This window comes from Ziziphus jujuba, chromosome 4 (genome assembly GCF_031755915.1).
Source record: "Ziziphus jujuba cultivar Dongzao chromosome 4, ASM3175591v1".
Taxonomy (NCBI): Eukaryota; Viridiplantae; Streptophyta; class Magnoliopsida; order Rosales; family Rhamnaceae; genus Ziziphus; species Ziziphus jujuba.
In genome coordinates, this window is record NC_083382.1 from 33,271,542 (window position 1) to 33,294,640 (window position 23,099).

At 33.9% G+C, this 23,099-nt stretch overlaps 4 protein-coding genes across 5 annotated transcripts; 3 read left to right on the top strand and 1 right to left on the bottom strand.

Moving 5' to 3' along the window:
• The first annotated feature begins 1,698 nt into the window (after positions 1-1,698).
• Positions 1,699-4,748, top strand: LOC107415107 (E3 ubiquitin-protein ligase SINAT2-like). 2 transcript variants are annotated; one of them, XM_025072336.3, is made up of 4 exons: positions 1,699-1,879; positions 3,285-3,600; positions 3,779-4,165; positions 4,248-4,748. In XM_025072336.3, the coding sequence occupies exons 2-4, from the start codon at positions 3,382-3,384 to the stop codon at positions 4,566-4,568; spliced, it is 927 nt and encodes a 308-aa protein (XP_024928104.2). In that variant the 5' UTR covers positions 1,699-1,879; positions 3,285-3,381; the 3' UTR covers positions 4,569-4,748. The 2 variants fall into 2 exon arrangements, with proteins under 2 accessions (XP_024928104.2, XP_015878878.2); XM_016023392.4 differs by lacking the exon at positions 1,699-1,879 and adding an exon at positions 1,897-2,269.
• A 152-nt stretch (positions 4,749-4,900) lies between these two features.
• Positions 4,901-7,516, top strand: LOC107415105 (GTP-binding protein BRASSINAZOLE INSENSITIVE PALE GREEN 2, chloroplastic). Its single transcript, XM_016023389.4, has 3 exons — positions 4,901-6,385; positions 6,606-6,773; positions 7,101-7,516. Exons 1-3 carry the CDS (start codon positions 5,147-5,149, stop codon positions 7,449-7,451), a joined length of 1,758 nt encoding a protein of 585 aa, XP_015878875.3. The 5' UTR covers positions 4,901-5,146; the 3' UTR covers positions 7,452-7,516.
• A 9,739-nt stretch (positions 7,517-17,255) lies between these two features.
• Positions 17,256-19,772, top strand: LOC107415095 (metal tolerance protein 4). Its single transcript, XM_048471292.2, is given in 7 exon segments — positions 17,256-17,740; positions 17,873-18,042; positions 18,134-18,332; positions 18,554-18,732; positions 18,861-19,011; positions 19,462-19,546; positions 19,548-19,772. Coding segments are annotated over 7 exon segments (1,149 nt in total). The 5' UTR covers positions 17,256-17,517; the 3' UTR covers positions 19,690-19,772.
• A 387-nt stretch (positions 19,773-20,159) lies between these two features.
• LOC107415109 (protein PHOTOSYSTEM I ASSEMBLY 2, chloroplastic) lies at positions 20,160-22,946 on the bottom strand. Its single transcript, XM_016023394.4, has 5 exons — positions 22,755-22,946; positions 22,141-22,235; positions 21,762-21,927; positions 21,469-21,561; positions 20,160-20,605 (listed from the first exon to the last, which is right to left on the bottom strand). The coding sequence occupies exons 1-5, from the start codon at positions 22,816-22,818 to the stop codon at positions 20,475-20,477; spliced, it is 549 nt and encodes a 182-aa protein (XP_015878880.2). The 5' UTR covers positions 22,819-22,946; the 3' UTR covers positions 20,160-20,474.
• Positions 22,947-23,099: the final 153 nt, after the last annotated feature.

Below are 23,099 nucleotides of genomic sequence, written 5' to 3' on the forward strand. Positions count from 1 at the left end.
GATGATGGCTCATGAGCAGTAGGCAGAACACGGTTAACAGCAGCAGAAGCAGAACCTGCAGGTTTGAAGCTGGCGGACTTCTTCTTCATCGTCTTCTTCTTGCTTTTGTTGTTGTCGGAGAAGATATTGGAAGAAGTGGAAAGGATGACATAAACCAGAGCTTGAATAATCACAAACATGGTCACCTTCATATTCATTATATCTACTAATAAGGGGGTGATCATCATCTCCATCTCCCTCCAAAACTAGCTAGCTTTCCAATCAATCAATATTAATTGCAGAGAGACACGCACACTCTGTGTTGGAAGAGTGTTATATATAGATAATAATCTGTGACTAAATATGAAAAATATGCTTTTGGAACCCCTGTTTATATAGACACTGTCCCAATTAGTCTTCTCACTTAATCTAGCTTTTGACTCAGCTTGAAGTCTTCTTCCCTCAGACACAGCAAGTGGCTCTGAGACCTTCTCAAGTCAGAAATGGTCATTATGCTTCAGGATTTAACTAATTTGGTCCTAATAACTCTCTATTTGACCAGCTCATCTCGCTGCAAGTAGACCCAATTGCAAACCAGTTTTGAATAAAGATATTAATAAAAGCAAACTATATGTCACGAGGAAAACAATGTGAGACCCTAAAAGAAGATTCAAGTAATTTTATGCTTATGAATTCATCCTCACAAAATTCTTGCTTATATGTAACCAACTTCCCTATAAGCGTTATACATATTTATATGCTTTTGTGAAATAATAAAATGGGGTAGAGAAAAAGAAAAGTATTCAGGGAAAAAAATTAAAAAATTAAAAAAAAAGGAAGCAACATTTTATGATCATCTCGATCTAACTAACGAGAGTCTCGTGGACTTCATCAGAAAATACAATTTTGTGAATGCCAAAAGGAGAATGATGAGTGGAAGTAATATATACAATCAAAACAACTGACACTAAAATGTTAAGATTTGTCAGGGTTAAAAGTGTGTATATATATGTACATTTTGAAAATGAATTGTGAAAGTTAATCATTATATAAAAATTAGCATTGATCCATTAAAAGATCATAGCCATACATATATAGATATATATTTTATTCAATGATGTCAATAGATTTATCTCGCTGATTTTCTGTTATATAGGAAGAAGTATGTGCATGAATTAATATTCTTTCATGATGGTTAATAATATTGACTTTACTTTAGTTTTCAATTATTATAAAAATAAAAAATAGTTTTTCAATTTGTTTTTTAATGGAAAAATGCAACGAACATAAAACTAATGTTTTTGGGCTTGCCTCATAAGTCTGAAACCCAAACAAACCGAAGCCCAAAACCCAAAAACTGAGAAATAAATAAAATATCCTACGTGGCAACATCTGATAGGGGCAGTGTTTTGCCAGGCGACATTTCAAGAATCATAATGACACGGATTCGTTGAGACACGAGATCAGAAACAACGAATAAAGTGATTGGTGACTTAAAAGAAGTCTCTCTGAAGTCGAGCCTACCTGATCACCCATTTTTAATTTTCTCTGTCTGATTGGAAGATTTGAAATAGTATTTCAAAAATAAAAAAATGAAAAACGTTGCGTGTGGGAAAGGCCAGCTTCCAAACAGGAACAGAAAAAAAAGCTAACACTGAGCCACTATTAAAGACGACAACACACATACACAGAGAGACACCTAGTAATTTATGAATCTGTCATTGAATTTAATTATTATTAAATATTTGATGGGAAAAATTGGGAAACGTTAACAAATAATAATAATAAAATAATATTGTTGCAATGAATTTGTGGAGGTCTTTCTTCCTTTCTTTCGGCTAAGCATACATCGTCAGGTGTCAAGCACACGCTAATATCTATCTCCATGTGTACAAATCAGGTACTGACCAATGTTCATGCAGGCCATCCTCAATCTTTGACCCTTTGGCTTTTGTTTTTCCATTTCCCAAATCATTTTCAGACAACGCATGATCCGGAGAGGAGCCGTTTTCTCGGACGCTTCCCCACCTCACTACCTACTTGATTTTGTTTTTTGGTTTTTTATTTTTTTATTTTTTATTTTTTATTTTTTACTTTTTTTGAGTCCAAAAATGTATGGTTCAATTATTGGAAGGTAGATTAAAGTTGAATATTCTGGTATTTGGGATCAAAATCTCATCTGGGTTTCGTAGTTCTGCTCAATTGGTTTACCTAGCTCTGTTCTATTTGTTTCTCTATGTTTGTGGATGATGGAGCTTTTGGATTCAAAAGGATCCTCTGGGTATCCTCGGTGAGTTTTTTTTTTTTTTTTTTTTTTTCCCCTCCCTATATTTGTTCCTTCGTTTTGTCTGTATTATTGGTTATGACGCTGATTGTCATCTGGATATGGTCGTTCTTGGTGATTTCTTTGATCTTCTCTTTTTTTTTTTTTTCTTTTTTTTTTTTTTCTGTTCTGTTGCTTTTCCATTTTTTTCTTTCCCATGTTATATAGGTTTTTATTTTTTTTGTTGCCCGTACGCCATCAGTAATTCGTTTCAGCTTTTATTTAGTTTAACTTCCATTTCCCAACAATTTGATTGAATGGTCTTTGGAAAGGCGATGTTGCCAAGAAAAATAAAAAGCGTCTGATGTTCATATACTAGATTTGCTTCTGCTTTATTTCTTCTCCTTCGGTTTTATAAGTTCTTTGATTCCAACATCAACATCATCATTATTATTATTGTTCTTCTTAGTCTTCTGTTTAATGAATCCTAGGCATAATATTGGGAAAACCATTCTTTATCCTCTTCAATTTGAAACCAAGGCGGTTCTGGTATAGTTTCTAAAACTACTCTTATAAACAAAAGGAGCACCTTTTGTCTCACTACTTACTATTAATATTTCTCCGTGTCCTGTAATCAGGAAATTCAACTAAAATTCTTTCCAGATGTAGTGATTTTGTACATGTAGTCTTGTTTTTGGAATTTATACATCAAATATCAGAATGCTGACTGTTTATGCCTCATCCATGTCCCCCTAAAGCATTAATTTATTTTCTATGCAAGTCTCTCTTCTTTCTCTTTTTGGAGAAGAATTGTGATCTTTATATCCATTTTGCTGCATTATCATTATTTTTATACTCAGTCTGTTTAGGCACTCACATACAAAGTATCATGGCCTAATAACAGCATATATACCCATTCCTTTTTTAAAATGGAAAGTAAATAAATAGAGACGAATAAAGTAAAATAAAAACATGACAAGAGATTTTTGAAACCATAACTTCTGCAGAAGATTGATTCTCTAGTGTTGATTCTGTTTAACAGAGGAAGCCCTCAATTGTTTTGAAGAAATATAACCAGGAATAGATAATGATTTTGATCCCAATTCGGAGCACCAAATTATCAATTTGAGGGAAGAAAAATGTCTCCACGAGGTAGCTTTTGCAGAGAAGTGATTGAGGCTCACATTTCATGTGGAGATTCTGATGTAGCAACTTCAAATGCTGAAGCAAGAAGTTCTCCTTTCAAAAAAGCTGCCTCTAGTTTGAATGGAAACCTTGGAATGGCATCAACCAATGATGTCCACGAGCTGCTTGAGTGTCCTGTTTGCATGAATTTGATGTACCCTCCAATTTATCAGGTACTTCCTCGCATATTTTCATAACTCTCAAACAGAATAGGCTAAAAGATTTCTGCAGGAAAGAATTTCTATCAATGACAAGAACTTCATATTGTCTTGCATGCTCAGAGTCTATGGCAATATGTTCTGAAATTTAATTTTCTCATAGTTTGAGCTTATTTTTAACTTCATGTCATAGTGTGCAAATGGACATACTCTATGTTCAAGCTGCAAGGGTAGAGTATACAATTCCTGCCCCACTTGTCGCCTCGAACTCGGGAACATAAGGTGTTTGGCACTGGAGAAAATAGCAGAATCACTGGAACTCCCTTGTAGATACCAAATTTTGGGTTGTAATGAAATATTTCCATACTACAGCAAGCTCAAGCATGAGAAAAGCTGTAAATGTCGTCCGTACAACTGTCCTTACGCTGGAGCTGAATGTCCAGTTACTGGTGACATCTCATTCCTTGTGATGCATCTGCAGAATGATCACAAGGTTGACATGCATGATGGCTCTACTTTCAACCACAGATATGTTAAATCCAATCCCGAGGAATTCGAAAATGCTACATGGACACTAACGGTAACTCTCTTCCTCCCTAATTAGTCCTTTCTTGATATGCTTTCCTTCAGGCTTCAGTCTCTAATGCAGCATCTGTTAGCAGGTTTTCAACTGTTTTGGCAGGCAGTTCTGCTTGCATTTCGAGGCATTCCAGATTGGAAAGGCACCTGTTTACATGGCCTTCCTTCGGTTCATGGGAGACGATCAAGAAGCAAAGCAATTCAGTTATAGTCTTGAAGTTGGTGGCAATGGCAGAAGACTAATGTGGCAAGGAACTCCAAGGAGTATCCGCGATAGCCATAGAAAAGTTCGAGACAGTCAAGATGGACTAATCATTCAGAGGAACTTGGCACTTTTCTTCTCAGGTGGTAACAGGCAGGAGCTGAAGCTGAAAGTGGCAGGTCGAATATGGAAGGAACAGTAGATCATCTAAGCTAGAGAGGTTCTGTTCTTCAAAGATGTTCTAGTTTTGAAAAATAAAAAATATATATAAAAAAATGAAAGCGTTGTGGGAAATTTAGGAATTTTTCTGTAAATGGTTAGATGTATGTTGCATGCTTGAAGATCATGGATAGATATATCTAAGAAAGCAACTTTCTTTGGATGGACTTCATTAATTTATCATGGTTTTCTAATGAATCCAATAATTCACAGTCAACAGGCAAATAATTCACATTTGAATCCCATTCGGAGTAAGTATCTGCGGAGAGTTTGTGGTACTTCAAAGCCAAATAAATATGTTGTTGGTATCATCATTATTAATATTTATTTTGATTGAGCTATTAAAGATTAAAACAAAAAGGGGAGGAAGTTCAAAAAGAAGAAAAAGAAAAAACCACGAAGAAGAAGCAAGGCAAAATAGAAAATATACTTAATTCATAAACCGATGTCGTTTAAGGATCAACTCCCACTTCCAAAATTAGACCTCCTAAACCCTAAAACGTTAAACCTCTGTTACCCAGGAGAAGGCGAAGAAGGCCAACCATAGTTAAGCTGATAGAAATGCTTGTTGCTCGAAACAAGTCTCTCTCGAAGCTCAAGCCTTTCCTCTCTATCTGCTTCTTCGCCAAATCGTCAGCAACTGCTTATTCTTCTTCTCCTTTAAATTTGTCTTCACTTGTAGAACTTCACCATGGAAACCCAGCCAAATCTTCTCAATTTCCAACCACTTTCTGCCATTATTTCTCTTCAAAACCAGCAAAACCTCCACCAAAACAGTCTTTGATCCTTGCCCGAGATGGAAATTATGACGAAGCCGTTGCCCAGACCCTCGCAGTCTGCCCTGGTTGTGGGGTTTACATGCAGAGCTCTGAACCTAAACAACCTGGATTCTTCACCAAACCCTCGCACAAAGATCCCAAAACTTACAAATTGCTTGCCCATCTGGAACCCGTATCTCAAGAGCTCGAATTCTCCGATTCGCTGAAAAGGGGTGTTGTGGTTGAGCCTGAAAGCTCTGGTGTTGATGCCGATTCGCCTCAAGTCGGGCCCGAGAGGCCGGTGGTTTGCGCTCGTTGCCACTCTCTGAGGCATTACGGGAAGGTGAAGGATCCGACGGTGGAGAATCTGCTTCCGGATTTTGATTTCGATCATACGATAGGGAGGAAGCTGGTTTCCACTACTGGAACTCGGTCCGTGGTGCTTATGGTTGTGGATGCAGCGGATTTCGACGGTTCGTTCCCGCAAAAGGTCGCCAAGTTGGTTTCGGCGACGATTAATGAGAATTCGACTGCTTGGAAGCAGGGGAAGTCTGGGAATGTTCCGAGAGTGGTGCTTGTGGTGACAAAGATTGATCTTTTGCCGAGCTCATTGTCACCGACCAAGTTGGAGCATTGGGTCAGGCAAAGAGCAAGGGAAGGTGGAGCTAATAAGATAACTAGTTTGCATTTGGTGAGTGCAGTGAAGGACTGGGGATTGAAGAACCTGGTTGAGGATATTCGGAATTTGGCAGGGCCAAGAGGGAATGTTTGGGCTATTGGAGCACAAAATGCTGGTAAAAGCACATTGATCAATGCAATAGGGAGGCATGTTGGAGGCAAGATTTCGAATCTGACTGAAGCTCCTGTTCCCGGAACAACATTGGGGATTTTAAGAGTGGAAGGTGTTCTTCCGGCACAGGCGAAGTTGTTCGATACACCGGGGCTTTTGAATCCGCATCAGATCACAACAAGGCTGACAAGAGAAGAGCAGAAACTTGTTCACATCAGCAAGGAATTGAAACCGAGGACTTATAGGATCAAGGTAACCATAATTTGAATAAGCTTAGTGCGTTAAAGGACTGTTATATGATTCTTGAAATCTCATTATTGAAACAAGAGCTTTATCTTTTTTGAGTATATGGTGCTGCTTTTGATAATATCATCCAATTATGAAACTTTTTATCTTGTTGGGTCGTCTTTGTTGTGGCAACAATAGAGTTGAAGTAATATGTTGAGTTTTGCTTAATATTTGTTTTTGATAGGCTGGCCATTCTGTTCATATTGCTGGTCTTATGAGGCTGGATGTAGAAGAATCATCTGGAGAATCTATTTATATTACGGTGTGGGCATCTGTTTATCTTCCATTGCACATGGGGAAAACAGAAAATGCAAGCACAATGGTGGAGGAACATTTTGGTCGACAATTACAGGTATGATTTACACCGGTTCTAATGCATGATAATTCTGTCGCTTTCCTTTTGGAAATTTGATCTAATGATCTACTCTCGGATCTTGTAAAAATTTCATGATTGAGGGTATATTAAATCCACAAGGATACATATATTGCACTTGCACGGATGCTGTCAATTTGACCTTTTTCTAGTTTCTTAATGTTGGAAATTTTAGTAACTGTCACAAAATTGGAGCAATCATGGAATTTTAGGCATATATTGTATATGGCTAGATGAAGAGAAATTGGTGTTCTATATCGACAATAAAAAATTTGATGGTGGTTTTGATTGTTTTGTTTGTTTCAGCCACCAATTGGGGAGCAAAGAGTAAAAGAGCTTGGACAATGGGTGAGGAAGGAGTTCAATGTGTGTGGGAATAGCTGGGATTCAAGCTGTGTGGACATTGCTGCTTCTGGCCTTGGTTGGTTTGCTGTTGGACTTAAAGGAGAGGCAGTTTTAGGCGTTTGGACCTACGAAGGAATCGATGTTGTTCTTCGTAATTCATTGATTCCTGATAGATCACGGATTTTTGAAGTCGCAGGTTTTACAGTCTCAAAGATTGTATCCAAGGCAGACCAAGCTTCAAATAGTTTACTGCACCAGAGTGGGAAGAAAAGGAAACGGGGCATCACAAAAGAATCTGAACCCCCTCTTTAAATATTCATTTTTATTTTTATCCAACAATATACCATTTCTAATGCGATTGCACTTTTTTTTCTTTTCTTTTTTTGGTTTTTGTTTTTTAGCTTCAAATGCCACAGAGGTTTTTTTTTTTTTTTTTTTGTAAGTATTGTTTATTATTGTAACCCACATGTAAGTTAAATGGACGGAAAAACATAGAATAAAAGGAAGAGAAGTAATGTAAATCAAAAACAAAAATGGATAAAGTCATAATCTATTAAATCTGACCATAGAGAATCCCACTACCATCCCTTGAAAAAAAAAAAAATGATTAGTAAAAAAATTAATAATTAATTAAATATTATCAATTAATAATTATTATATTAATAAATTTCTACTGATTATTATTATTATTGATGACAAATAGTAACCTATACATTATGTTTGTTAAATCATGCTTGAGATTAGCGATTTAATTATGTATACTTTTTTTTAATTATTTTTGCAGCTAAAATTAAAAAAAGAAAATTTGTTATTCAATTAAAAAACAAATATGAATACCGTATGAATAGAGCCGGAGGTGAACTGAGGTCATCTTCCCTGTCATAGTCTATCGCTTTAAGTTATAAACTTTTGCTTTGTTTTACAAAACTCCCATACAAACTGAAACATTCTTCCTCACTTTTATAAAATATCTTCCCCGCTCCAGCAAAGCCACTCTGCCATTTCTTCTTGGGAGGAGCGCCTTTGATGGGCATTACCAATACCACCAAACAAAAGAACTCGTATAAATCATCTTGTTCATAAATTTTTTGTCAACATTTTCTTATGGTTTTGATCTCTCCCTTTTGTTAGTCACCTCGATATCACCTGATTGCTCTAAGAAATGAATTAATGAAGAACGGAAAGATTCTCAGGAAACAATTTCGTATAATATTCAATTTTTGCATCGAGTTAACAAATAAAACTAAAAAGGTATGTATATATACATTTTAATGGAAGCTAGTCCTCTAGTCATTGCTGATCCCCTCTCGCAGCTAGTGGTTTGTTGTGTGTGTTGCCAGAGCTGGAGATCAGCGCATTTTTAGGTAGTTTGCTCCCGGATTAAGGAATCAAATATTAAGCTTTATTAAAATAACTTAAATTTTTTAAAATGAAAAAAAAAAAAAAAAAAAAAAGGGCAGCAGGAGGAGAAATTCCTACTATATAAGAAGGACAATCCAAAAAATGGGCTTTTAGTCATTTTATTTAAAATGCAATGAGAAACAATTCTGGTCGTGTAGATAGCGGCACTCTAGTTAAATCAAATGCAAAAGATCAAATAAAAATATATAATGGCTATCGAAATATATCTAGGCCTCTTCAACTAGTATTTTTCACTTTTTTTAACATAGATCTACACCTTTTCAAATATAAATGTGAGTGTATAACAATTGAGTCATGATGTTAAATTGAAAATCAAATGTTACATAATCCTGAAATTATTAAGGATTCATACTTAATTCATGTTTAATTAGATATTTAACTCTGCCTGACTTGTGAGCTCTTGCTCTTATCATTGTTGATGGGGCATTTTTCTTTTCCATTAGAAAAGTGGGGTATATTTAAATTTTGGAACATGGAATTTTTGAATAAAAAATCTGGATTTCTAAGTCCAAGTCTACTATACAAGTATATCAAGTAAATTTGGCTTAGTTGATATGATATTTATACATATATTTAGAAGATCATAGTGTTTGAGAGACTAGAAAAAAAAAAAATTATTGTATATGATAAAAAAAATACTATATAAGTATGCATGATCTTTCCCAACCATATATAACTAAATCAGACTTTCACATTTTGTTTTGCTTGTGCTTATCAGAAAAATTTGTTTATCTTAAAATCTCAATAAGACATTAAAAAAAAATGAATAGATGATACAATTAAGTAATCAATTTCATCGAACTGATTCAATGAAAGATTTGAGACTGTAGATTAGGTTCTAGTGGCTGTAATCCACATAAAGATATAGTAGAAGTACAAGGAAGGTCAAATTGGCATGTATTGTATCGTCACTCGTGGTCTAATCTAAAAAACTAATAAAACCCATTTAGAAAAGAATAATTCATTAATTCCTAACAAGCTTCCTTCCGACAAATAGCGTTATCTTACTAAATCACAAAACCCTTCTTCCTTATTAATTTTCCCACCCATAGCATTTCATATATTTGAAACCCTATGCTAAAAGTTTAATCAGACCAGTGCTAATATTAGAAACCCATGTTGTGGCATGTGCATTAGATAGATCATATCTCACTTGATGATAAACAATTGAATACACAAAACCTAGGGCGCGTTACCTTAAATTTGTATTAAATATTCTGCAATTTAGAAATCCCCACGAATAAAACAGTTTCCAAAATTGAAATGAAAAACAAAAAATTTTCTGGGCTTCTCTCTTGGAAAACGAAAAGAGAAGAAAATTCTCATTTCAATTTAAAGTTTGATCATTTGGCAAAACATACATATATTACAATCAGTGGTTGATTTTGATATGTATTGTTTTTAGGAGTGTGTTCCTTTCATCCATTCAAAAACAGTATCCCTTCCTCTAAACTCAAGCTCACCCAAGATTCGGATTTAGAAAAGTCCTTTACTTGTCCTTTCTTAATTCCCATGTTACACTCCTAGTCTATATACTTAGAATGTGATAAATGTCATACTTATTGACATTTTGAAGTTGGCAAGTAAAGCTTACCTCAAAAGGGGGAAAAAAAAAGAAGAAGAAGAAAAAAGATCACCTGATGGAAGGAGAAAGAAGGGGAAGAAAAAAAAAAAAAAAGACAAGAATTTAAAAAAATCTTTGAGAAGGTGAATGAGTGATTCCTAGATAGATGTGAGAAATACAGGGTTTTAGGCAAGCATATCAGATTGGGCATGGACGATGTCATAGGTTTACGTGATCTGCTAACCGCTATTTATGCCAAATTTATAAGTATATATGTAATAGCTAAAGAAGTCGATCCTAGTTACTGATGAGGCAAGAGAAAATCTAAACATCATGTCACTACCAACAATTGAATGAAATCAGAATCACTAGAGTCAAGGCAAGGAACCATGCTGGATCTTTGTATTTTAATTTTTTGTATTTGTTTACCAAAAGATGGAGGAAAAGAAAAGAGTAGATTTTATATTTTTGTTCAAGCTTTTTTTTTTTTTTTTTAAAAGCTCCGGCTGGGTGGTTATAGGATATGGAAATTTTTAGGTTTTTTAATACCCAAACCGAAGATCAAAACAATCCCAAAGTAGAAATTCCATAATCTTAGCACCCAAATTGCTCAGAACAATCTTTTGCTTGCCCTCTTTTAAGTTAAATGAAAATGTACGAATAACACTAATAGTCTCTTCTAATACAAATAGTCTCTTATAAATATAAAATAAAGCAAAACTATCATATACTATAATTATTTTATAAACCAAACCTATTATGATAAATTTCTATATTTTTAAAACATAAATATAGTTATAAAACATTAAAAGACAATTACGTAACCAAACGAATGGAATCTACTCTCTTCTTTTTCGTTGTCTTTTTGGAAAACTAAAAACAGGAACCATAAATCAGGAACTAGGTTCGACTTCCTTCGCTATTACATGTGTACCTATGAATTTGGCATAAATAGTCGCTAGCATATCACCTAAGCCAATAACGTTAGATGGCTTGCCCAAAATCCTATGTCTGGCACATCTATCCAATACATACTCTTGCGCCTTTTCAAAAATCTGCTGAAATTCTCGCTTAATTTTGTTTGGATCCTTTTTTTCCCTTTTTCTCATGCCATTGTGAAAGCTTTTTTCTTCTTGTCTATTTCCCTTTCCACGGTAAGCTTGACGTGTCGAATTCAAAAATGATTCAAATGATTGGATCTCTTTTGATATGGCTATGCCGTTCTCCTCCACCATATAAGGTAGGTTAACTATTTTATGCTCGATCTTGATGATTGAGTACCATAACATATCTTTTGGTTTAAACAGAAGCCTCTTTCATTGCTGATTTATAAGTTACACATCAACACGGCCATAGAATACCAAAACTTTCTTTGCAAAACCATAAACATTCTCACTAAATTTAAAGGGGAAGCAATTGAAAAATTCTTGTAAACTATTTGGGCAATGAGATTTTGGAACCGCTCCAAGTGGCCATATATTACATCCTACAACTCTTTTCCTAAAAAAATTTAAGAATTTTCACATCCCATAAGAAGCCACCCGAGTAGAAACACAAAAATCTCAGTACCCAAATCGCTTAACAAAAATTTTTGCTTGCTTCCCTTTTAAATTTAAGGAATACGTATGAATAACACAAATAGTTTATCATAACACCAATAGTCTCTTATAAATACAAAGCAAAACTATGATATACCATAATTATCTTATAAACCAATCCTATTAGGATATATTTCTATATTTTTAAAACAAAAACATAGTTATAAAACTTTAAAAAATAATTACGTAACCAAAAGAATAGAATCTATTCTTTTCTTTTCCTCTGTCTTTTTGGAAAACCAAAAACAGGAACCATGAATCAGGAACTAGGTTCGTTGTTACATGTGTACCTATGAATTTGGCATAAATGATGGTTAGCAGATCACCTAAGAACATTAGAAGGCTTCCCAAAATCTTATATTTGCCACATCTATCTAAAGCATACTCCTATGCCTTTCAAAAATCTGCTAAAATTCTCGCTTGATTTCGTTTGGATCCTTTTTCTCCTTCTTTCTCATGCCATTGCATACTTCTGCGCATTTTCAAAAATCTACTGAAAATCTCGCTTGATTTTGTTCTGATCCTTTTTCTTTCTCTCTCGCATCCCATTGCATACTTCCACGCCTTTTCAAATATATGCTGAAATTCTAGCTTGATTTCGTTTTGATGCTTTTTCTCCCTCTTTCTCATTCCATTGCAAAAGCTTTTTTCTTCTTGTTTGTTTCCCCCTCCATGGTAAGCCTAACGTGCTGAATTCAAAATTAATTCAAATGATTTGCTTTCTATTGATATGGCTATGCCGTTCTACTCCACCTTATAAGGCGGATTAGCTCTTTTGCTTTCGATCTTGATGATTGAGTACCATAACATATCTTATGGTTTAAATGGAAGCCTCTTTCATTGCTGATTTATAAGTTACATATTAACATAGTCATAGAATATCAAAACTTTCTCTGCGAAATCATAAACATTCTCACTAAATTTAAAGGTAAAGCAATCGAAAAATTCTTGTAAGCTGTTTGAGAAATGTGATTTTGGAATTGCTCCAAATGGCCATATATTACATCGTACAACTCTTTCCCTAAAAAATTTAAGAATTTTCAGATCCTATAAGTAGCCACCCGAGTAGAAACACAGAAATCTCAGTACCCAAATTACACAAAAAGAATTTTTACCTTCTTCCCTATTAAATTTGATGAAAACATTTGAATAACACAAATAGTCTCTTATAAATATAGAGCAAAACTATTATATGCCATAATTATATTATAAACCAATCCTATTAGGATAAATTTCTATATTTTTAAAACAAAAACATAGTTATAAAACTTTAAAAGATAATCACGTAACCAAAAGAATAAAATCTACTCTATTCTTTTCCTCTATCTTTTCGGAAAACCAAAAACAGGAACCATGAATCAAGAACTAGGTTCGACTTCCTTCATTGTTACATGTATACCGATGAATTTGGCATAAATGGTGGTTAGCAGATCACCTAGGAATATTAAAAGACTTGCCTAAAATCTTATATCTGCCACATCTATCCAAAGCATACTCCTGAGCCTTTTCAAAAATCTGCTGAAATTTCCACTTGATTTCGTTTGGATCCTTTTTCTCCCTATTTCTCATGTCATTGCATACTTCTGCGCTATTTCAAAAATCTGCTGAAATTCTCGCTTGATTTCGTTTTGATCCTTTTTCTCCTTCTTTCTCATGCCATTGCAAAAGTTTTTTTATTCTTGTTTATTTCGCCTTCCATGGTAAGCTTGATGCCGAATTCAAAATTCATTCAAATGATTTGCTTTCTTTTGATATGGCTATGCCTTTCTCCTACTTGCGCTCGATCTTAATGATTGAGTACCATAACATATTTTCTGGTTTAAACGGAAGCCTCTTTCAATGCTGATTTATAAGTTGCATATCAACATGGCCATAGAATACCAAAACTTCCTTTGCGAAATCATAAACATTCTCACTAAATTTAATGGGGAAGCAATCGAAAAATTATTGTAAATTGTTTGGAAAATAGGGTTTTGGAACTGCTCCAAATGGCCATATATTACATCCTACAACTCTTTCCCTAAAAATTTAAGAATTTCCATATCCCATAAGCAGCCACTCAAGTAGAAACTCAAAAATCTCAATGCCCAAATGGCTCAAAAAAAAATTTTGCTTGCTTCCCTTTTAAATTTAATGAAAACGTATGAATAACATAAATTGTCTCTCATAACACCAATAGTCTTTTATAAATATAAACCAAAACTATACCATAACTATCTTATAAACCAATTCTATTAGGATAAATTTCCATATTTTTAAAACAAAAACATAGTTATAAAACTTTAAAAGATAATTACGTAACCAAGAGAATAAAATCTACTCTCTTCTTTTCCTCTGTCTTTTTGGAAAACTAAAAACAGGAACCATGAATCAGGAACTAGGTTTGACTTCCTTCTCTGTTACATGTGTACCTGTGAATTTGGCATAAATGGTGGTTAGCAGATCACCTAAGAACATTAAAAGGCTTGCACAAAATCTTATATCTGCCACATCTATCTAAAGCATACTCATGTGCCTTTTCAAAAATCTGCTGAAATTCTCTCTTAATTTCATTTGGATCCTTTTTCTCCCTTTTTCCCATGCTATTGCATACTTATGCACCTTTTCAAAAATCTGCTGAAATTCTCGCTTGATTTCATTTGGATCCTTTTTCTCCCTCTTTTTCATGCCACTGCATACTTCCGTGCCTTTTCAAAAATATGCTGACATTCTTGCTTGATTTCATTATGATCCTTTTTCTCATGCCATTGCGAAAAAAAATTCCTTCTTGTTTGTTTCCCTTTTTGTGGTAAGCTTGACGTGCTGAATTCAAAATTGATTCAAATAATTTGCTTTCTTTTGATATGGCTATGCCATTCTCCTCCACGTTATAAGGCGGGTTAGCTCTCTTGCGCTCGATCTTGATGATTGAGTACCATAACATAACTTCTGGTTTAAGTAGAAGCCTCTTTCATTGCTGATTTATAAGTTGCATATCACCACGGCTGCAGAATACCAAAATTTACTCCGCAAAATCATAAACGTTCTCACCAAATTTAAAGGGGAAGCAATCAAAAAGTTCTTGTAAATTGTTTGGGAAATGGGATTTTGGAACTTCTCCAAATGGCCATATATTAAATCCTACAACTCTTTCCTTAAAAAATTTAACAATCTTCAGATCCCATAAGCAGCCACCCGAGTAGAAGCTCAAAAATCTCAGTATCAAAGTTGCTCAAAAAAAAATTTTGCTTGCTTTCCTTTTAAATTTAATGAAAACGTATGAATAACACAAATAGTCTATCATAACACCAATAGTCTCTTATAAATATAGAGCAAAACTATTATATACCATAATTATCTTATAAACCAATCCTATAGGATAATTTCTATATTTTTAAAATAAAAACATAGTTATAAAACTTTAAAAGATAATCACATAACCAAAAGAATAGAATCTACTCTCTTCTTTTCCTCTGTCTTTTTGGAAAACCAAAAACAGGAACCATGAAGTGTAGTTTCCATAGTGTTGAATCTTTATATGCCATGCAGAGTAACAGTGAAGTGCAGTTTCAATAGTTTCTATGTAGGAACTGATTAAGTCATATAATGGGTACTTTTTTTATACTTGATTTGTTAATCTTTTGAGGTTTATTTCATATTTCGTATTTACATTTTGTTTGACACTCCTGGAAATTTGTTGCATTTTCCATGATTAAGTGCTGGTTGAATCTTCATCTATGAACTTTATTTAGAACTCTCAACAATTCTATAAGACTGCTAAGGTAGTATCTTCTTTTGTCTCTGTAAATTCTTTTGGGTAAATGTACAGCATTTCATTCGGTTGCTTCTTTTACAGGGAAAAAAGGACGAGTGTGTGTGATAATGTTCAATAACTACCACGTGTGGTAATATTAAAATTCAACCATTCTAAAGTGAGGATAGAGGGGTTTATTTTTTTCCTTATTTACAAGCTGATATCTTTTTCTGTAAAAGAGGAGATTCTATACACACACCTATAGTATTCAATATGTTGTTTATATTGTATTACATGAGTAGAAAGCCGGTATGTTTTTTTCTATAGCAGTAGTGCTGAAGTAGTTATCATGCACTCTTTAGGGTGAGCAACTTTTTAATAATTTGAAATTTAATTACTCAGCTTTGCAAAGGAAACATTTGGAATACATCGTTAGTGGCCTTGGTAGATATGTGGAACAAGTTATCATGAAATATTTGAGGTTCTATTCACATAATGAGCAGTCATGATCATTAATTTTAAAATTTTCAACATTTGAGATTGGATAGTATCATAGAGGTAATAATGTTGACATGCAATAGTTGAACACTGTATGTAAAATGATTTGTTGGTAAACAGATACAGTTTGACACGAGAAGAAAGTTGAATAAGTTTTGTTTTAGCTAGAGGAAATAAAACATGTGCAGTCTATATTATATCCAATTACAGTATCTCCATAACTATTTAATACAAGAAGATTGCCCTTAATAAATTCGGGTTGTGATTTTTTATTATTATTATTATTATTATTTGTTTTTTGGGATAATAAGTCATTGAAAAATCTAATTTCTCACCAACGGTAAATAATTATAGTAGAATTTATATACCAAATGATAATTTAAATGATTACCATTACAATGTTTATTTTTTAAACTTTTAAAATAAAAATAATAAAATTAAAAATTCCAATTAAAATCTCTTATGTAAGATAGTAATTATACTGATGACTATAATTCATATATTTAGAGATACAAAATCAAGGAAAATGGAAAGGTAATTCCTATTATTATAAAATAATTTTCATTTATTTTTACGCACAAGACTCTAGCGCGACCCAAAACGACCAAAATTCGTCAACAAAATTATTTTTCAAAATGACTTGTATAAAACAGCAAAATAAAATAATAAAAAACAAAAATGTTTTTATTAGACTTATTAAAGTCACGATTTCATTTGGAAAATAAAAATAAAAAGATCAGGAAGCAAAAACTTAAAAACTAAACAAGCATGAATTGTAGCGTTGCATATGGAATCATTGGAAGGTGGTTGGCTCGGTGTTTGGTCAACTGCCTCAATTGTCATCCTGGTCATAGAATTAACTCCATCCTGAGCCATTAGTACCCCTGTACCTGTTGACCTCTACATGTTCAACTCCATTTTTTAAATGATTGAACTTAACCAATCCCATCTGTCATTTGTACCTGGAGAATATTTACTCTGACAACAATATAGTATAAAATATATTATTATTTAACTACTGCATGTAATCATGCAGTTTGTCCTGACAGTCATGATTTCCGCTCCTATTATAATTACACGTAAATTTCGATTATGTAAATTCCAAAGGGAGTTTAGACTTTAGATTAAATCTTTCTTTCTTTTTTCTTTTTTTTTCTTTTTTTTTTGTTTTTATTTTATATTATTTTCATTTTCAATTTGAGAAGATATTTGAAGGCTTCAACGTTCTTGTTCAAATAGTATTCATATAATTATTACAGTGACACGTGTAAGATTTTGGAGTCGATAGGAAAGGACCATAATGCAAGTGGTAGTCACCGGAAGCGGTGGGAAAACAATTACCAAACCCTTGTCTGGAATTTTGATAGGAAATTCAAATTACAGTTAATATTACTGAAATTGGTGTACTGGACTAGCTGTCCTCCTCCAATTTTCAATTTGATATATACTCTGTTTTTCTGGTAAATCAATTGATATAATACTCTGTTTCTTACTTTTATTGACTTTAAAAACACAAGAGAGAGAGAGAGACGAGTCGTCGTGCGTTTTGGTGGTGGGATCCAAATGGAGGGACATTCGGATAGCAGTCCGAAATCACCGCTTTTGGCGAGCGGATCTCCGAAGCTGAGTGGAAGCGGTCGGCGAAGTCGGCGGCTCAGCCGCAGGTACTCAGTCAACTCCCTCAGGAGGGATTTCGCTTCTCGGCTTCCTGATAAGGTTCGTCATCATCTTGATGTTGAGTCTCCCTACGATATCGATCTTGCTCGAGTCACTGGCTTAACTGAAGGTATCCCACTACACCCACAATCTTCTATACTACTTTGATTTTTTTTTTATTTTTTATTTTTCCTTTTAATCTTCTATTAGTTGCGTCAAAGTGTTTTTTTTTTTTTTTTTGGGTTTGTGGTGTATGGTGTAGGAGAAAAGGAATACTATGAGAGACAACTTGCAACTCTGAAATCTTTCGAGGAAGTCGACTGGATTGTGCAATCGGAGGGTGTGGATGAGGAAGATCTTGAAGAACAAAAACAACATGAAAGAGCTATGAAGATCTCTAACTATGCAAACATAATTCTCTTGGCGTTTAAGGTAATTACTTACTTTCTTATGTAAGTTGTTATTCATATTCGCTCTTCTTGCTGTTAAAAAAGTATTACAAATTTCTTAAGTAATTTGGCAGATATATGCTACTATAAAGAGTGGATCGCTAGCCATTGCTGCATCGACATTAGATTCTTTGCTTGACCTAATGGCTGGTGGGATACTATGGTTTACTCATTTGTCCATGAAAAATGTAAATATCTACAAATACCCAATTGGAAAATTGAGGGTTCAGCCTGTTGGTATAATCATCTTTGCTGCTGTCATGGCTACACTAGGTATACAATATATATGTTCTTCTTTGTCATAAACTGCTTCATAGTTTCTATTCATTCTTAGTTCTCTCTTTTTACTCTTTATTTGTTCATATATCATGAACTTCTTAATTTCTTCATCAAAAAATCTTTTCAATCTTCTCTGTCATAAATTGTCTTATTATTATGTGCTCGATTTTATAAATATAAAATGTTCAGTTGTTCTTGTACACTCCAATTTACAGGTTTTCAGGTTTTCATTCAAGCTGTAGAACAATTGATTAAAGATGAACCTTCAGAAAAGATGTCCTCCGATCAGTTGGTCTGGTTGTACACTATTATGTTATCTGCTACTGTGGTAAAACTTGCACTGTGGATTTATTGTAGAAGCTCAGGAAACACGATTGTGCGTGCCTACGCAAAGGTCTTTTATTTTTTATTTATCTTTTTAATCCCTTTTTTTTTTTTTTTTTTTTGTTTTTGGTTAACTTCTCATTGAATGCATTTTTCCATCCATTTCTCAATTTGTATGTTTGAAATGTCATTTATCAGGATCACTACTTTGATGTGGTAACTAATGTAGTGGGATTACTTGCTGCTGTACTTGCTGATAAATTCTACTGGTGGATTGATCCGGTTGGTGCTATTGTCCTTGCTTTATATACAATAACAAATTGGTCAGGTACCGTCATGGAGAATGCAGGTACTTTTCCCATTTCTGTTTTAGCTGCCTTTCAATCTCGCAATTACAAACTATGGATGATGAAAATGTAGATTTCGGAAAATATAGGTTTCCTCCTCTTTCTCACAGCCACCCTTCTTTTTACGCAAAACCCATGTTGTCACAAGGGAAACAAAGTGAATCTCTACTAAACCATCGATAATGAAAATGTATATTTTTGTTACATGAGATGTGCCTTTGAATAGAGAATAGAAAAGTAAAAAAGGAAATAATGAATATATATCCTGTTTTATCTATATGAGAAGACAAATGTATAAAAAACAACATGGATTATCACTTTTGAAGATGGAAAAGAAAAGAATAAAACAAAAACTATTTTATGTATGCATTAAAGATTTCATTATCATCAATCTTATTGATATTAAACCAAAACACACACTGTTTCTTGACAAAACATTCAAACTTTTGCAGTTTCACTCGTGGGACAGTCTGCTCCTCCTGAATTCCTACAAAAACTGACTTATCTTGGCATAAGGCACCCTCAAGTGAAGCGTATAGGCACATGTTATTGGAGAGACCCTGCAAATAAAGATTGAGAAACTACCAGAAGTTGAGCGGGCATTTGTTCATATCGACTTCGAATGTGAGCACAAACCTGAGCATTCTGTGCTTCAAAGGTTGCCAAACAGTCATGATTAACAACAGTATAAAGCAGTATAGAGTGAACTAGTTTTTGTTATAGAAATATTATAAGGTGATATATCCAATAATCTGTTTATTTCTGAGAAAAATAAATAAATAAATAAAATAAAAAAGAGAAAGAGAAAGAGAGAGAGAGAGTGAGTAACTTTTCGACGTTGCTATTCTGCAAAACCATTATCGCATCCATAATATATTTGACTAGAACTTATAAAATTTGAAATTGCCTGGGGAACCTGATGAAAAAAAAAAGGCTATTTATCTGGATTAAACCATAAAAACATACGTAACTTAGGTGGAAAAGTAGCAATATCTTTTCATTTTGAATTTTGCTTTTGGTTATTATTGATAACAATAATGTTTGGTCAATTTTAATTAGAATATTTAATTATATTATTTTTATATTAAAATTTTAAAAATAAACTTTTTAATAATAATTATTTAAATTGCTATATAACATGTAAATCCCATTCATCAATGATCACAAATAGTATTTTCTCTCACTTTGTCTCCCTTTCATCCAGTTTATATAGAAATGCTGTAGCCAAAGTTTTCCTAAATTGCAACATTTTATAAATAATAAAAATAAAAATCCATATCCCTCAAAACTAAATGTGCTGTAGAGGAAGAATCGCTATCTGTACAGTGTACATGTTTTTGATAATTCGACCGTTCTCGCATGATATACAACAACGTATGACATGCTAAAACCAAAAAATAAACGGCGGCCACTCTTGCAAACATGGAAAAGCCCTTCTGTGGGAGATGGTGATCTTGAAAATGGTTTAAGAGTTTGGCAACAGCCGGCCATTGTACATCTTATCAAGCAACTGCCGTGCATCGGGCCTCCTAAGAAGCCCTTTGTTGTTTGGTAGACCAGTCCCTAAACAAACAGGGCATACAAGTTTTCCTCGACCTGGCCACAATTGCAAAAGAAATAGCGCTAGAAAACATAAGAACTCGTATGCCAGTTGCAATAAAGCATGATGTAGCCTTTACCATGCAAGTAGTTTTAAAATTACCATACATTTCTTTGTATGCACAGCAAATTTTCCATTGAAATAACTTGCATAGCTAAATCTCAGCCATAATTCCATAATATTTTATCCTCAATTTATGATTCAAACTCCAACAACAGACTGCAGCTAAAAGACAGTTCTTGAGATTGATACTTGACCATACCAGTAATCGACAACAATAACACAAGACCTTTTCTAACTCCATCCAAAAAACAAAAAACAAAACTCTGTCAATGTTTTTCACTCACTATATAGCTGTCCATGGAGGATCTGCAATCCAAATTAGAAAAAGCCTCTGCAACGACAGAATCACAGCTTTGAAAAATTCTGACTGCTTAAAAGCACAATCTAACTCTAACTAAGCCACAAAGCTACTTGAGACAAGGAGATCATTAAGAGAAGGAAACCAGTTTGCTTCTCAAAACATTTATAGTCATTCTTCGCGGAAGGTGAACACTGTGTACTACACTTTAGATGGACTGACAAAAGCCAGCCTATGAAATTGATATCCAACCCTCAAAGGGATAAACATCTGTAGCTGAACATGATGCAGGGAAAATCCTCTTGTCCATGAACATGAGCAACTTAAAATTTAATGTTCCACTTTCAAGGAAAGTTAGCATGAGTTATACAGCAAGAATTTTAAAGAGTTTGCAACATAGAATAGACAAATTACACAATCATAAGCATTCAAATCAAAACCAATCTTTGTGCTGCTATACGTTTAGCATATATACGAGTACCAACGCAGAGTACATACCATAACAATTTGGACATTCTGTAAACTCGTAAACATCTTTAGCCCGTTTTCTATTGAGAGCTTTCCATTTTCCTGTACCACCACACATATCACCTAAATGAAAAGCAAATGAACATTTCATGGAAGAAAAATAAGTATCATAACTTCATACGTAAGATAACTATTTGTTTGGGTGGACAAAAACTGAAAGAGAATTCTGTCAATTTAAAAATTAATCTTTTGTTTAATTAACCAAACATCTCATGCAACCAAGTACAAAATCAACAGGCACCAAAAGCTAAACTTCTACTTACAAAGTACAGCACCACTGCCACCACAATTTCGGCAAACGGGTCGCTCTTTTCCATCCAATGCAAATGCTTTGGGTACAGAATTAGAGGTGCCAGAATCTCTTATCAAAGCAGCAGTCGAACACAAACATGTGAGACACAATCGTCGAGAAATTGATACCTGAGATTTCTGTGGAAAAAATAAAAAATAAATAAATAAAATAAAAAGAGAAAAGAAAACGAAGCTTTTTTATTGACATTAAGCCTTTGGCATCGAGTTTTAACAAACTCAGGCTGCAGCAAAAACAATACCTCAAACAATCTTCAAGCAGAGCTTTGTACCCAAAAAAAAAAAAAAAAAAAAAAAAGAAATTACAGATTTTGAGATACATGGAACTTTTACCTTGAGAGGTTTTGATGAGTGGTCTGTATCTCTAGGACTGGAGCTCTCACTTTCAGAACTGCATCTCACTTGGAACCCAGCTGTCTTTAAATTGACTGTCAAGTTTGTAACATCCAAAAAATAGTCTTTTAATAAAGTAAATAGGAACCATGAAAGCGGAAATGGAGTGAGTGAGAAAATTTATTTCCAAAATACACGGATTTAACTCGGAAGAAGAACAATCCACATACCAAACAAATACAAAATGGTGAAACCAAATAAAATCTTATTTTTCACATGGAAAATCCGAAGACCCCATTTAAGATAAGATTCGCCAAAACACAAATCCCATTCTGAGCTCAATTATTTTTCTCATAAATTTAAAAAATACAAACTAAGTGCCGAGAGTATTGAAGAAAAAAATGAATTACTACCCAAAACATTTTAGCAGTGGGTGGATAACAAGAAAACCAAGAATTTATGAACAGATAGTGATAAGGCAAGCAAAATACTAAACAAGCGAACTCCATTTTCCAACGGAGTAGTTGCAAGCACAGATGGATAATTAGCAATTCTCAACTAGTATACAGATATTTCAGCGACAGAGACAGAGATAGAGAGAGAATAAAGCTTACATTGACATGCTGAGGCTGTAGAGAGACGGTGTGGGATAGCTGAAAGATGAGAAGACGACGCCATCCTCTCTATCTCTCTCTCTCTCTCTCTCTCTCTCCTTGTATTCGTGTTAATCTGTAGGACACGGTTTAAGATGAGCAGATAATTTTAGAAATTGAAAATCCTTCTTTCTGTTAGCATGAAGATAGACAGGCAGTAGACCCGTTTAGATGTTAAAAAAAGGTGGCTATCTTCTTCGCTATTGGTTAGTGTAGATTTTTCTTTTTATTTTTTATTTTTTTATTTTTTTGTCTTCTTGTTGCTTTTAAGGGGTACTTTTTTATACATTCTTCAGACTCCGAAGT

Bases quoted from the DNA above. Each gene is read 5' to 3' on its own strand.
- LOC107415105 (XM_016023389.4), top strand. From the start codon at position 5,147: ATGCTTGTTGCTCGAAACAAGTCTCTCTCGAAGCTCAAGCCTTTCCTC. The intron at 6,386-6,605 runs GTAACCATAATT...TGTTTTTGATAG, and splicing joins CGAGGACTTATAGGATCAAG to GCTGGCCATTCTGTTCATAT. The intron at 6,774-7,100 runs GTATGATTTACA...TGTTTGTTTCAG, and splicing joins ATTTTGGTCGACAATTACAG to CCACCAATTGGGGAGCAAAG.
- LOC107415107 (XM_025072336.3), top strand. From the start codon at position 3,382: ATGTCTCCACGAGGTAGCTTTTGCAGAGAAGTGATTGAGGCTCACATT. The intron at 3,601-3,778 runs GTACTTCCTCGC...TTCATGTCATAG, and splicing joins TGTACCCTCCAATTTATCAG to TGTGCAAATGGACATACTCT. The intron at 4,166-4,247 runs GTAACTCTCTTC...ATCTGTTAGCAG, and splicing joins ATGCTACATGGACACTAACG to GTTTTCAACTGTTTTGGCAG.
- LOC107415109 (XM_016023394.4), bottom strand. From the start codon at position 22,818: ATGGCGTCGTCTTCTCATCTTTCAGCTATCCCACACCGTCTCTCTACA. The intron at 21,562-21,761 runs GTAAGTAGAAGT...CTTTTCATTTAG, and splicing joins TGGCAGTGGTGCTGTACTTT to GTGATATGTGTGGTGGTACA. The intron at 20,606-21,468 runs GTATGTACTCTG...AATTGTGGCCAG, and splicing joins AGAATGTCCAAATTGTTATG to GTCGAGGAAAACTTGTATGC.